Source organism: Typopeltis vanoorti, chromosome 1 (genome assembly GCF_054136105.1).
Source record: "Typopeltis vanoorti isolate ZY-2024b chromosome 1, IOZ_Tvanoo_1.0, whole genome shotgun sequence".
NCBI lineage: Eukaryota > Metazoa > Arthropoda > Arachnida > Uropygi > Thelyphonidae > Typopeltis > Typopeltis vanoorti.
In genome coordinates this window covers 13,704,403-13,719,389 of record NC_143549.1, presented here as the reverse complement: position 1 = coordinate 13,719,389, position 14,987 = coordinate 13,704,403, and the positions used below count along the sequence as shown (strand labels likewise).

The 14,987-nt window shown below is 36.8% G+C and overlaps 1 protein-coding gene across 1 annotated transcript in view; it reads left to right on the top strand.

Annotated features, from left to right (window-relative positions):
* Nucleotides 1-14,596, top strand: part of UbcE2H (ubiquitin conjugating enzyme E2H) — a 362,978-nt gene extending 348,382 nt beyond the window's left edge. The window contains exon 7 of the mRNA XM_090412149.1: nucleotides 14,451-14,596. Coding sequence (XP_090268275.1) covers nucleotides 14,451-14,569 — 119 coding nt within the window. The 3' untranslated portion in view covers nucleotides 14,570-14,596. The remainder of the gene's footprint in view (nucleotides 1-14,450) is intronic.
* Nucleotides 14,597-14,987: the final 391 nt, after the last annotated feature.

Below are 14,987 nucleotides of genomic sequence, written 5' to 3'. Positions count from 1 at the left end.
AGCTTTTTCTACTTCAAGTATTTATGTGTATTCCTGACTGTATGCCTGTTTAGTGTTTTTTACCACTGTGCTATCACTGCTTGTTTCATTTAGCAAATTTTCAAAGTAATTACTCCATACTTCAAGGATATCTTTATCACCCGTTTTCATGTCACCTTTATCATCTCTAACTCCTTTTACAGCATTCTTTCCTCCATTTCTAAGCTTCTTCAACAACCTCCAGAATATCTTACCACTTTCTTGATATTTATTTTCTATGTTCTTGCCAAAGTCCTCCTATGACTTTTGTTTAGCTTGTTTTACACAGTGTTTAGCTTTCTTACATTTGTCTCTGTATTCTCTAAGAGCACAAGCTGACTTATTTGCCAGGAATGTTTGATATTTTTTCTTCTTTTCCTTCACTGCCTCTTTAACTTCTTGTGTCCACCATGGAATTCTGATTTTTCTATCCTTTAAGATAACTTCATCACATGCCTCTCTAGCTGAATCAATCAGGGTTTTCTTCAAGGTTTGCCACTAAATCCCCAAGGTTTGGTTCTTGTTCTCAAACTCTTATATTTTTTCTTCAATAATCTTTGTGTATTTTAGTCTACAGTTCACATCTGAGAGCTGCTCAACTTTTATTCGCTTTTAAACTTTCTTGCATGTCATTCTTTTCAATATGAAATTCAATTTTATCCTGCTCAAGACTAAATAGTGATCGCTTCCAATTTCAAATCCTCTGCACACTCTGGTGTCCTGCACCAGGGAGAAAATATCACTATCAACAATAACATAGTCAATGAGACTTTTCAATATTTTCAATATATTCTTTTCAATATGAAATTCAATTTTATCCTGCTCAAGACTAAATAGTGATCGCTTCCAATTTCAAATCCTCTGCACACTCTGGTGTCCTGCACCAGGGAGAAAATATCACTATCAACAATAACATAGTCAATGAGACTTTTCTTATTCCTTGCCTCTTCTCTCCATGTGAATTTGTGCACATTTTTATGTTGGAACATGGTGTTAGTAATAATCAGTCCATGTCCTGAGCAGAAATCCAACAGCTATTTGCCATTATTATTAGCTTTGCTCTTTTCTCCAAATTTTCCCAAAACATTTTTGTATGTCTGACAATCACTTCCTACTGTGCTATTTAGATCCCCAACAAAGACCAACTTTTCCTTTTTCATTGTGTCAGTAGCTTTCTCTAGAGCCTCAAAAAATTCCTCTACGTCTACCTTAGTAGAACCTTCTGCGGGACCATAGGCACAAATAAGTCTCATTGTCCAGTTCCCCATTCTGATATTTGCCCTAATCACTCTACTTGACCCTGCCTGCCATTCAAGAAGATGAGCCTCGTATTTAGCGTTGAATACTATGGCTACTCCTTCTTTTCCTTGATTGTCATTGCCTGAATATAACATTTTGTATTTATTGCTTAGAAAGATCTCACCAGTTTTTGTATTTTTTGTTTCAGTCACCCCTATTATGTCGATCTGGTACTTATCTAATTCGTCAGCTAGCTCCATTTCTTTGCCATTCTGACTTCTTATGTGGATAGTACCAATATCTTTAACTCTTGTGATTTTGAGTTGGGTGTGTTTTCAGATTTGTTCCAGTACCTGGCTTTTTGCTGTTCACCCTGGTTCCCTGGTGAAAACAATGCGGCCTTGTTTAACCTGGCGATGCCCTATCCGGCATGAAATTCTGTCATGTTATACCATCATTTTGTATTTTGGTTTAAGCCAATAAGAATACAATTTGGTCGGCTACATTCCAAATTGCCAGCCCATCCTCGTTCGTTCAGTATCCAGGTAGATACTCAACTGGGTGCACCTCGAGAAGGTGAGTATTAGGTCAGAAGCCCTGGTCGGTTCTCTGCATTCCTTTAAAGGCTATGTGGAGGTCTCCTCTCAGTTATACAGCTTTGACCCTTAAGCACCCTGACTGACTGATATTACTTAGTTGAATATTATTGGACACTTTGATTCATCAGAGATATTCAACAGGATGCAGATGGACAAATTGAAATCTAATTCACTAATTATTAGGAGGTTATCACTCTTTATAAGGTTATGATTCAACTGTGCACAGAGGATCTGGAGGTATTGGAGAGGATTCAGAGACAAGTGAACAAGCTGTTGATAGGCCTGTGGAATTTTCCCTATAAGGATAAATAGAGGGTTTGTGGAGTGCAGAGTTTAGTTGACGAGGAGAGGGGATATGATAGAAACTTAAGTTAATAAAAGGTTTCTATAAGATTGACTCAGAAGAAATATTTCACTATATGAAGAGTAGGAGGAGAACAAGGAGTCACACTTGAAACTTGTCTAAGAGTGTGGTTAGTAAGAATGTGCAGACTAGGTTCAAGAGTGGTGATTTGATTGTATGATTATCTATACTGCTATGCCCAGATCCTCATTCCGAAGAAACCAAAAAAGTGATCAGATCTAATAACTTGGATTTCTTGGGGATAAGAAGGTGAAGGGGGGATCCAGAGGTAAGTGATCAATATGATGGTAGGTCTATGGTATTCACCTTATGAGAATAGGTTAAAGATTTATGAGATAGAAATTGGTTGATAGGTGGTAAAGGTATGATATGATTGACATGCAAATTATTGAAAAGTTTTTATAGATTTAATACAGAAGAAATTTTTCAGAACACATCTGATGGTGAGAGAACGAGGGACCATCCTTGGGATTCAAGGATGTTAGGACTAGATTTTTTGCTTCAGAATGCTATGGGTGGCATGATTGTGAATGAGTTCAAATTAGTTTCTGCTATTTTGTTATTGCATAAATATTGATAGTGCTTCATCAACTCTATGGACTCAATGAAGTTACCTGTGTAATAATAATAAATAAGCTGACTTAAAAGAGTGACATGTAAATATTACTATTTTCCTGTTTATTATTAATATCTTGTATATGATACAATTTCATTATTTTAAAATGCATTCGAAAAGATCTCACTTTTTGTGAATGTACAATAATAGAAGAACTGGTGTCTTTTGGCACTGGGGCAAAACTGGGACATACGGCCATGTTATCTAAATTCAGCATTTTCTACAATATACAAACTTCTTTTCTCGGGTAATATTTTATAATTATAACATTTCTTACATTTGACAAACAAGTACACATACCAGCCAATTAATTAGAAACTTATTTAATACCTTGTTGGACCTCTTTTAGCCCAAATTACAGCATATATGCTTGCATCTTTCTCCAGCATACCAGGTGTTCACCAGGCAGCTCTTGAACTGGCTCAGATTTGATGGAAGAGGACTTTGCTTTTAGATCAGTTTTTCTAACATGTCCCATGCATTTTCAATGGGGGTTCATATCCAAGCTTTGTGGTGGCCAGGGAAGATGGTGGAAGTTGCTGTCATGGTTGCTGAACAATTCTTGCACAATGGATAGCATTTTCATCTATGAAACAACCAATACTTGCAGGATACAAAATCAACATTGCAGGATGGATTTGATTGGCAACAATGTTCAGATAGTCCTTGTGTTTACAAGGCAAGCTGTGTTCATTGCTTCATGGGGCTTCCTCCAAACTCTCTGCCTACTGTCAGAATAAGGTGCCATAACTCATTGGACCACAACTTTTTCTAGTCTTCCAGTGTCCAGTCATAGTGTTCTTGAGACACCACTGTAGATGAACTTTTCGGTTCTTTACAGAAATCAATGGTTTCCATATAAGCATTCAACTGCCAGTACCAATCCTCTTCAATTCCCTGTGCATAGTTCAGTGAGATATGTGTCAGGAACAGCCTTCGTGAAATGTATCAAAAAATTTCTGCACATAGGAAGTTCTCTTTGTCAAGCCTTCTCAGACAAAGGTGATCTCATTCCTGACAGAATAGCTCTCCTCTTAGACAAGCAATGGGTTTTTCCCACTGACTAAACACCTGGGATATCTCACCTTTTAAGAATCCAGTCAGCTCAGCTGTTTTCAAAATCGTGGCTCCACCCAGACAGGCATCCACAAAAACAGCTCCGCTATTGAACTCCGATAGGTCCTTTGTTTTTCTCATTGTGATCAACACTATTGACTATTACTGACCTGCAGCATTCTTAAATAATTACCCAGAACACATGGTCATGCATGTGACCAAGTATTTTGCACATATGTTGTGTTAAGTGATATTTATGTACATCTGCATAAAGGGTTCTAATTCAGTGGCCAGGATGTGTAAAAATACTAGCAGCCACCTGAGAATTTTCAGCATTTCTAAAAGAACAAATATTTCTCAAAGAGAAAGAATATTATACTTCTTACTATTATAATAACGGAATTAACTCACATCAATTATTCTTTATTCGTAGAATTTTCACCTGAGTATCACAGGCATCATCAATATAGGTACAAGGCTAATTAAACAATAACTGCTATATTCACAAAGCACCACCTAAGTAGCTAAGGTTAAATTTCCTAAATTTATTTAATTATTTATTTTTTTATTTTATTTTAATTATTTAAATTTGATTATTTAATTATTAAATAATTATTTAATTATCATAATTTAAAAAAAAGCTTTAAGTAGTCGTGCTCCAGCATCCTTTTCAAGTACAGAAGAACCTACACGTATACCTATCCCCTATGTATCCCCAAGAGGTTAGTGAATGCATAGCTAAGGTGCTAAAACCACTAAATATCTGTTTGGCTTTTTGACCCATCAGAAAAAAATCTCCACCTTCCTAATGTCTCCAAAAGGACAAGCTCCCACATCTCAGCTATCCAGGTGTCTACCAGATTCCCTGCTCGTGTGGATTATCATATTTTGAACAGGAAGATCTGCTCAGGTCCGGTTAGAAGAACACCAGTCGTATATCCAGTACCTTGAAGCCGAACAGTCTAGAATTGCAGAACATGCCATCAACACCAGACATAGGGTTAAATGGAACAAGACAAAAGTCATTCACAAAAGTCGGTTCCTAATGGAACGGCTATACAAAGAAACATGTGAAACATTACTTCACTCCCCTAACCTAAACAGATCTGATGGTCTAAGTCTTTCCCCCTTGTGGGAGATAGTACTTTATAAAGCAGCAAATCTTTCCTAATATATAATTGTATACACATATATATATTTAAAAAAAAAAAATTAAATTATGATAATTGAATAATTAAATAATTATTATTTATTAATTAAATAATTAAAATAAAATAAAAAATAAATAAATAATAATAATTAAATAAATTTAGGAAATTTAACCTTAGCCACTTAGGTGGTGCTTTGTGAATATAACAGTTATTGCTTAATTAGCCTTGTACCTGTACTGATGATGCCTGTGATACTCAGGTGAAAATTCTACGAATAAAGAATAATTAACGTGAATTAATTCCGTTATTATAATAGTTAGTAATATGTCTACTCATGGTATTTCCTTACTGAAAACTAATATTATACTTCCTTTCATGTTATTAAGCCTAAGAGTCTTTCAAATTCTCTTTAGGTCTTCTTTGATTTAGTTGCCCTTTTTGGTTTATAATTTAGTTATTTTTAGTTATTCTGTTTTGTAGTTTGTTCAGTATATTCTATTTGCATGTTGAATCCATTTCTTTTTATAATTATGTTGTTTGTAAAGTTGGTTCTTCATATTTTTATTATATATATAAATATAATCTACTTTATTTAAATTAAGGGAATATTAAATCCCACATTGTTTTAAAACAGAATAAAAGATCGGAATCAAAGAGTTTCATGCCGAATATAGTAACTATAAATGTATCGGCGACTACTAGCGTAAGCTAAAGCACGTAGTTCAAGTACGTAGTACAAACTAGGGCAACTCACTGCAAAGGTGGAGAAAATTCTGATCGCTGTTCTTAGTAATTTCCATAATGTAAAACCCATCTCCTAGGAGATGTATGATGTTATACATTATGGTGGGAGGTCACCACCCAGGCCAGTTTCAATCTTTATTGAGATCTCATCAGTGAGTAACTAGACCAAAGTATAATACTAAGGGTATAGCGAAAAGAACTTATATACTCTGCTATACGAGTTGTCAAAAAGGTGCACCCATAAATTATTCAAAGTAAAGAGCCAATAGGCCTTATTTCAGCAATGTAAAACATTATTTAAATTAAGGGGATATTAAATCCCACATTGTTTTAAAACCAAATAAAAAAACTCAAAGATCGGAATCAAAGAGTTTCATGCATCATAACATCATACATCTCCTAGGAGATGGGTTTTACATTATGGAAATTACTAAGAATAAGGATCAGAACTTTCTCCACCTTTGCAACAAGTTGCCCTAGTTTGTACTACGTACTTGAACTACGTGCTTTAGCTTACGCTAGTAGTCGCCGATACGTTTATAGTTACTATATTCAGCATGAAACTCTTTGATTCCGATCTTTGAGTTTTTTATTCGGTTTTAAAACAATGTGGGATTTAATATCCCCTTAATTTAAATAATGTTTTACATCGCCGAAATAAGGCCTATTGGCTCTTTACTTTGAATAATCTACTTTAGCTTAATTTGCTATTCTTAGAAATTTCATTTCTGCTCAAGGCTTTTTTTTTCTTTTTTTCTTCCCATTATTGATGTTTCACTTCCATGTAATATAGCATGCTTAGCTAAAACATGAAAATATCCTTAATGTATTAAATTTTGTTTAAAGATATCATTAATCATGCCTATGCTTTCAGTGAATTTGTTTCTTTAGTGTAGCTTATGTTACAACTGAGAGAATTAAAATTTTCTTGTTTAAATTTTATAAGTATTTGCTTCTTACTCGACTTCTTTCCTTTAAATGCATAATTATTAGTTGTTGTTTTTTATTTATTAATCAGAAAATATTCTTCTGCTATATTAATATTCAGTTAGTAATTAAGATTTGATCTACATACAGTATATTTAGCCAGTATTAACTGTAATCATGTAATTGTTCTAGTTCTAATTGTTATCACGCATTGCCATTCTTTTAATATATATATATATATATATATATATACACTTATATATATATTAAGTGGGATTGTGCTTAAGGGTCAAAGCTGTATAACTGAGAGGAGACCTCCACATAGCCTTTAAAGGAATGCGGAGAACAGATCAGGGCATCTGACCTAATGTCCAGTCCTCACCTTCTCGTGGTGCACCCTGTTAGGTATCTACCTGGATTCTGAACATTCTACCTGGATTGATACCCATCTTACAGCCAATCAGCTATTCAACTTGCAAGTCTGTTATAGGATCTCATTTGTTTCAATTTAGCTACTAGCTTATGTGGCAGTCTCTCATTATATAGAAAACCTCATCACTTACATAGGCAGATACATTCACACACTCCCCCCCCCCCACAACAATATGGTATCATTAAAACACTAACCAATGGAACGTATAACCTTTGCTATCCAGTTTGTTGTAATGAGTTTTCCCTTTTAGCTGAACTTAATCATACCCACACCTTCTTAGTTAATGACTACCGTTCACAGTATCAAAAAAAGATCAATCATCCACCCAATCTCTGACCTTCTCTTCAGAAAAATTTTAATAATACTGTTTTCATCTCATTATGTCTGAGGCATTTCAGAAAAAAATAGCCAGAATCTTAAAGAAATACAGGCCTTCAAATCCCATTTGAAACTAGCAGACTTTAATTGTTCCCCTAAGGACCAAATCCATCCTCTCTCAAGTTAGCCTGCTATGGACAGACATAAAGATCAGCCAACATCCTCATGGGAGAACAAAAAATACTTGTAGTCATGACTCTGATCAGTCTAGCCTTATAGACCATGTTTTGGATACGGTTCAGAATCAATTGGAAAAGACCACTATGCTCCATCACCGTAAATTTAAAAGAGAAAAACTATTTTTAAAATCCACACCTGTTCTCAGAAATCAGTCTAATTTGAATAATTGTGTTTAAGCTTCCCAAAATTTGCAAACACTAATACTTTGAGATCCCAGTTTACATCCTAGAATGCCAGCTGGTGCCCACAGAAGGTACCCCACTTAGAAGTCTAGTCTTTCATCCATGTGTTTCACTTAGTTTTATATTGACTGTGTGTGGGGGGGGGGAGTCTCATACTGCCTGATGATGTCTCAGTGACTGGGATAAAATATTGGAAGAATTAAATATTATTTTTAATCCTTTCTCAGTGCTGTATAGTTCATTATGTTTCTGAGTTTCTCCTGACACTTAAGCCTTTACACATGCTTTTTGCTTAAATCTCTACATTTTAGGGTCCATTTCTGAAATAACCAAATTGTCTTATTATTTGAAACGAATGACTCTTCCGATTTTTTTCCACTGTAAACTTTTTTAAGGATTTTTTTTTAAAACCTTAAATTTTTTTTTTGCCAAAAAAAAATTTTTTTAATTTTTTTGGCAAATAAAAGGATTTTATTTGCCAAACAGCAAATATCAGGATTTCAGAACACAAAGACTACATCCGGTTTCACCAGTACAGCTGCTCTGGGCTGGCAGACATGCCTTAGATACCCACCATAGAATTTGTTGGAAGAAAACAAAAATAATACACTGTAGCAAGTTTAAATATGAAAGATTATTCAAGAAATCATCAGCAGCTCTAAAAAACGTTCCTAACCTCAACAGATTTGGGTGCATGAAACTATCCCAAATTTGGGAGACTTACATTATGAGAACTTCAGCCCAACTGCCAAGACAACCAAATTAGCCTGCCAGAGGGCACCATTAGGACTTTAGGAACAATATTAGTTTCTTGCTTTCTTCCTCATTTGCTTTTGTTAGTGCCTGTGTGCACATACCATATTATGTTCCTGAAGATGGCAACGTGACGTTGCCGAAATATAGTAGTTATTCATTAAAGTTACCTCTAATTAATATACTTTATATGCGTTGTTAATTCCGTAAACTAATTACCAGTTATGTATGACCAACGTATAAGCCTCGCTACTAGAATTATGAATTATTTCATTTGGAATTTGGATGTATTCTCTTTCAAGTGCTGCTTTTAATTCATTGATTGTTGCCAGTTTTGTGCCATAAATCTTATCTTTGTGTCCCCCATAAAAAAAAGTCCAGTGGCATGAGGTCTGAACGCAGAGGGTATTCAGTGCTACCTCTTTGCCCATTCCATCTGTTCAGCAGATTTTTGTCAAGATAGGCCCTTGCATCGTGATAGTATTGGAGAGGTGCTCCATCTTGCTGGAAATAAACTTCCTCCTCATCCCCAAAGTTCTCAAATGCATAGCATGACAGTGTTGTCAAAAAAGAATGGTCCAATTAAGCTCAACGCAGACAATCCACACCACACTGTAACCCCTTTAACTTAAATGTGGCCTCATCACTCCAAATGATCTTGTTTTGAAAACTGTGGCCTTTGTTTTCGATTTTGAAATTTTTGTTTGACGAGCTGTTTGCCGAACAAATTTTCTTGGAATTGACAGTAAGTTTCCAATAACTCATTTTCTCTTGACGATGTCCGTGGTCTTCTAAAGCATCAGTACCTATCAGGGTACTGATGCTTTAGAAGTGTTGGGCCGTTCAGGGACATATGAAAAATAATAATCAGTAATTGCGGAAAAACAAGTAAAGTAAACAAAATGCAAAACGTTAGTTATGGAACAATAAATGTTAAGTTTGAATCACCGCTAATGGAAACACTTCAAAACTATCGAATGATGATTGGTGAGGGCATGGCTATGAACCCCTCTCTCAAACCACTCTTCTACAATCATTACGCACAGTTCATGCGTCACTTTTGTCACCCGTCCATTTCTACTATTTTACATTAAGATAGGCACTGAACAAAAGTGTCAATATTTAAAAATAGCTATTTTAAAAACAAGGGGTACAATTTATTGAAATGGGTTTAAAAGGGGGTACACAAGTTGAAAAAGATTGGGAATCACTGTTCTTGAGCACTGCTTCTGAATGCCTTGAGCAGTTCCATCTGCCTTCAAACTTATATCTAATTTAAGTAATGGTGAGTCATGTTGGTGGATCCCTTTGAAACTCCTTTCTAAACTGCTTTTGTACTTCACTTATGTTTTCACACTTCCAGTACCACTTTAGGATAAATTTCCTTTCCTCAAAGCTTACTCTCATTTCAACCATTATTTCAAATCAGTCATACCTGAAAAGAGCAAAAATTTAGTGAGTTATGTGCTGTCAAAGTGTGTGTGCGCGTGTGCACGCATTTTTTGGAACACCCTTTAGTGTCTTACATTTAGTGAAATTATGGATCAAGATGGGTTGCACTGTCAGATGCTTGGAGAAATTCTTCAGTAAAGAGTGAATGTGAATTATCAGGGAAATTAGATGTAATGACATTAAGATAAACATAATAATAGCTTGTTAAGGATGATCCCAGGAAATGCAAGACTAGTTTTGTCAAGAGAAGTGTGTTCTGAGAGGATTTAGAAGCTGGGGGAAGAGGAATTAACAATGCTTGTTGTGATTAACATTGGCCATGAAAATATTCATGTAAAATGTGAGCAGCAAAATGCGAGAGCCATTAATCATATTTGTCTTGTCTGTACGAAATATTATTTTAGGGAGTTCTTTTCACCTGTACGAACTGCTAATAACATTCAAATTCTCTCAACTGTTCACACATTTAGGATAGCACACCCTGATACCTTCCTAGGAATACATGATGTTAACAAGAAGACAATCCAGTAACATCTGTCAAGATAATCCCCTCTCTCTCTCATTCACTCAGATCATTTTCTTATACATTGTTTCTACATATTTTTCCTGTAGGTGTTTTTTATTGGAAATGTTTTGTTGAAAGTGAAATGTTTTACTGTCACTGACAGTATTTCACTTTCTTTTATTGGCTTTTTAAAAACATAAGGAGCTGTTATGTGTTACATCTGTTATATTATCCGTAGACTGGTCCCTCCCCTTCTCTTCTTGCTCCTTCTCACAATGCTATTAGAGTATTCAAGGGCTAGGGAGTGAATCTTTCCTATTTTGCTATCATTTCATCTTATGCAGCCACCGAAGGGGGAAAGCTAGCCCCAATAGGTGCCGGTCCCAAACCTGGATAAATGGTGAGGGTTGACGTCAGGAAGGGCGTCCAGTCATAAAACTTCAATGCCAGCTCTAGCTATGATGAAATGAATCGAAAAGAAAGTGATACAAGGGCTAGGGCATACTCCTTAGGTGATGCACAGCTACGTCACCCTACAGCTGCGAGAAGCGGACAAGGGCTACCACATCAAGGGCAGATGCGGTTAAAGAAGTAAGCCCAGAGGGTGGAGAGAATGTTGCGAGTGGGAATGTTGGAAGCATGACTGGAAGGGGAAGAGAGGTGGCAGACATGTTGAAGAAGAGGAAGTTGGACATTTTATTTGTGCAGGAGACAAGGTGGAAGGGGGAAAAGGTGAAGGAACTGAGAGACGGGTATAAATTGTTTTACTCTGAAGCAAATAAAGAGGGAAGAAATGGTGTCAGAATTGTGGTGTGTGGCAGAATGAAAGGTGAAGTACTGGAAGTGGGTAAGAGGAATGACAGGATCATGCGAAGGGTCTTGGAGAAGAACAAGTGGTCATCTTATGTGTATACGGCCTGCAAGTTGGCTGTACATTAGAGGAGAAAGATAAGTTCTCGAATGTGCTAGATGAAGAAATGAGATGGTGATTGTCAGAGGAGACTTGAACGGACACATAGGAAGACAGAATATGGACTGTGAAAGGGGGGGGGGGTGCATGGCGGCCATGGAGTGGGCATGATGAACCAGGAAGGAGAAAGGATTGTGGACTTCATGGTAGCATTTGATTTGCCAATTGTAAACTTGTTTTTCTGTAAGTGGGAAGAACATTTGATAACATTTAGAAGTGGTAACAACAATTCACAGATTGACTACATTTTGACTAGAAGAAAATATCTTGGGATTGCCTTACAAATTGTAAGGTAATCCCAATAGATCAAGTGGTGCAGCAACACCGGCTGCAGTGCACAGACTTTAAAATAAGGTCGAAGATAAGCACCTTTGGAAGTAATGGGATAAAGACAATTCTGTGGTTCTGCTTAAAAGAAGAGAGTGAGGGACCATTTTAGGGAGAAGGTGTTAGAGAGGATTTCAGATGGACTAGAAAGTGTACAAGATTGGTGGAGACATAATTCAAAACTAATTCTGAGCTGTGCAATACAGGTGCTTGGTGCAACATCTGGAAAGATTAGAGAGCAGAAGGAGGGTTGATGGTGGAATAATAATGTACAAGAAGTAGTGATGGTGAAGTGGAAGGCAAAGCAGAAGTGGGACGAGTCAAGAGTGGAAGAGGACAGAGAGAGAAAGTCAGAAGCCAAGAGAGTTGTCAATTAGAAACAAAGGAAAGACAGAGAAAAATTTATTGATTGGCAAAATGTAGAAATAAGGCATCAAAGGATATCTTACATGTGAAGCAGATCAAAGACTTTGGAGGAAGAGTATTAAGGAGATGTGGATATAAGAAACAGATGGAGAATATACTTTGAAGGGCATTTGAATGAGGAAAATGTGAGGACTCGCAGAGAAGATGGGCAGCCTTATGAGGGGGATGGTACAGAACATCTGAAGTGAAGGAGCCCATAAAGAGGATGAAGAATGGAAAAATTGGTGTGCCCTGACAGGATCCCAGTGGAGGCATGGAAAGCACTAGGGGAAAAGGGAATTGTGGGACCTGTTCATAAAAGTTTGCTAATAGGAAAATATACTCGAGGAATGGAAGGAAAGTACTTATCCCATCTACAAGGCTAAAGGTGATGCACAAGACTAAGAATTACAGAGGAATAAGGTTCATGTCCCACACAATGAAAATCCTAGAAAGGGTTCTTGATGGAAGACTTAGGAAGGAGGTGTAGATTGCAAAGGAGCAATTTGGCTTCATGCCTGGTTGATCGACAACAAATGCTATCTTTGGATTATGGCAGATGATGGAAAAGTTTCAAGAGAAACAACGGGAGCTACATCTGGTGTTTATTGATCTGGAGAAAGCATACAAAGTTGCAATGCAAGAAGTCTGGAGGTGTTGTCTGAGAGAGAAGAAGGTACTGGAGAAATATGTTCATTTTGGTGCAGGAGATGTATAGAAATATGAAGACAAGAGTTCGGACCTGCCTGGGAGAGACAGAAAGTTTTCAAGTGACAGTTGGCTTGCATCAAGGGTCAGCATTAAGTCCGTTCCTGTTTAATATTGTGATGGAGGTGTGACGGAGGAGGTGAGAGAAGATGCACTTTGGACAATATTGTATGCGGATGACATTGTGCTGTGTGCAGAATCAAGAGAAGAAGTGGCAGCTAAACTGGAAAAATGGAGGAAAGTACTGTAAGGGAGAGATATGAGACTGAGCAGAAGTAAGACAGAGTATATGTGTTGCAAAGTGGATGTCAGCCAGGAGACAGATCTGGAAGGAAATGTCATCAGGAAGGTTAGGGACTTTAGATACTTAGGTTCAACAGTGAAAGAGGATGGAGAGGCTGAAAAGGAAGTGGGATGTAGGATACAAGTGGGATGGAGGAGCTGGAGAGAGATGGCTGGAGTGCTATGTGATAAGAGGGTGCCAATCAATCTAAATGGCAAAATTTACAAGACAGTAGTGAGAACAGCTATGATGTATGCTATGGAAACTGTGGCCCTGAGGAAAAATAACATCAACAGGATGGAGGTAGTGGAGATGAGAATGCTTAGGTGCAGTGTGACCGGAAAGGAACGTCTGAGAAATTATTATGTAAGGGGAACTGTGAGAGTTACAAACTTAGGAGCGAAGATACAAGAGGCAAGGTTGAGATGGTTTGGTCATGTGATGAGGAGGGAGGGAGGATGAGTATGTGGGAAGAAAGGTCATGCAGATGGATGTGCAGGGGAAGAGGAAGTGTGGGACAAAAGAAGAGATGGAGGGAGCTGGTGGAGGACTTGAGGATGAAGAACTTGGATGTGGTTACAGCCCAAGACAGGAGTATGTGGAGGAGACTCGCTAAAAACAACAACTCTACTTAAGTAGGACAAGCTGCAGAAGAAGAAAAACACAAGTAGCTGGTTACTATTATCTCTACAGTTCATTTTTCCCCTTTTTTCTTTTATTCCAACCATCTCTGCAAGAAAGGTACATAGAATGAAAATGGAGCGTCTTTCTCACATTTTCTCTAAGGACTGGTTTTCTCTGGATTTTCAAGAAGTATATGAGTTTTGTTTTCTTTAATCACTTTCCAAAACATGGCACTCTTGTGTTGTAGATTTTGTGATTTATTTTGTGTTACAAACAAAATAAATTACACACATTGCTTGAGATCCTAATTGCCTATATCTGGTAAGAATGTTCTCCAGTAGTTGACAAAGATTTTTTTTTTTTTTTAAATCATTATAGAAATTTTCCTGAGGTTATAACAAAAATATAAATCAATACACAAATCAGGATTTTGCTATAATATATAAACATTAAAATACCTAAACTGATAAAATTCAGTCAAAAGTAAACTAATATAGCATTAATTTCAGTCAAAGTTTTATTTTTTAATATTACAGAATATGTGAAGAAATATGCCACAGAAGAAGCCCTCAGAGAACAAGAAGAAGAACAGTCCAGTACTGAGAGTTCAATGAGTGATTTCTCAGATGATGAAACACAAGATATGGAACTATAACACTCCAGAAAGGGGGAATTGGGAAAACATGGGAAAGGGGGTGGGAGGGAATCTGAGGGAATTTATGGGTGGGTTGGGTTAGAGGGGTTTAGGCAACATCATGTGTAAATTACTTCATGTTGGATATATATATATATATATATACACACACACACACATACATACATACACACACACATGCGCGTGCACACACACAGACACACAAGGAGACATACATATTGCTGGGGCTGCTATAGACTAGTTTACATGTTTAATCTATTACTGAAAGTTTTGACTGCATCAACAAGTAGAATGACTTTGGTCCCGGTAAGGTATTTGATTTTCTTTGTGCCTTGTTTATCATATGATTGCCTCAAGTCATGTAAGCTCTGCAGTAGTTGAAGTGCTACTCTGTATCTGTTGATTGAAATTAAAAGTT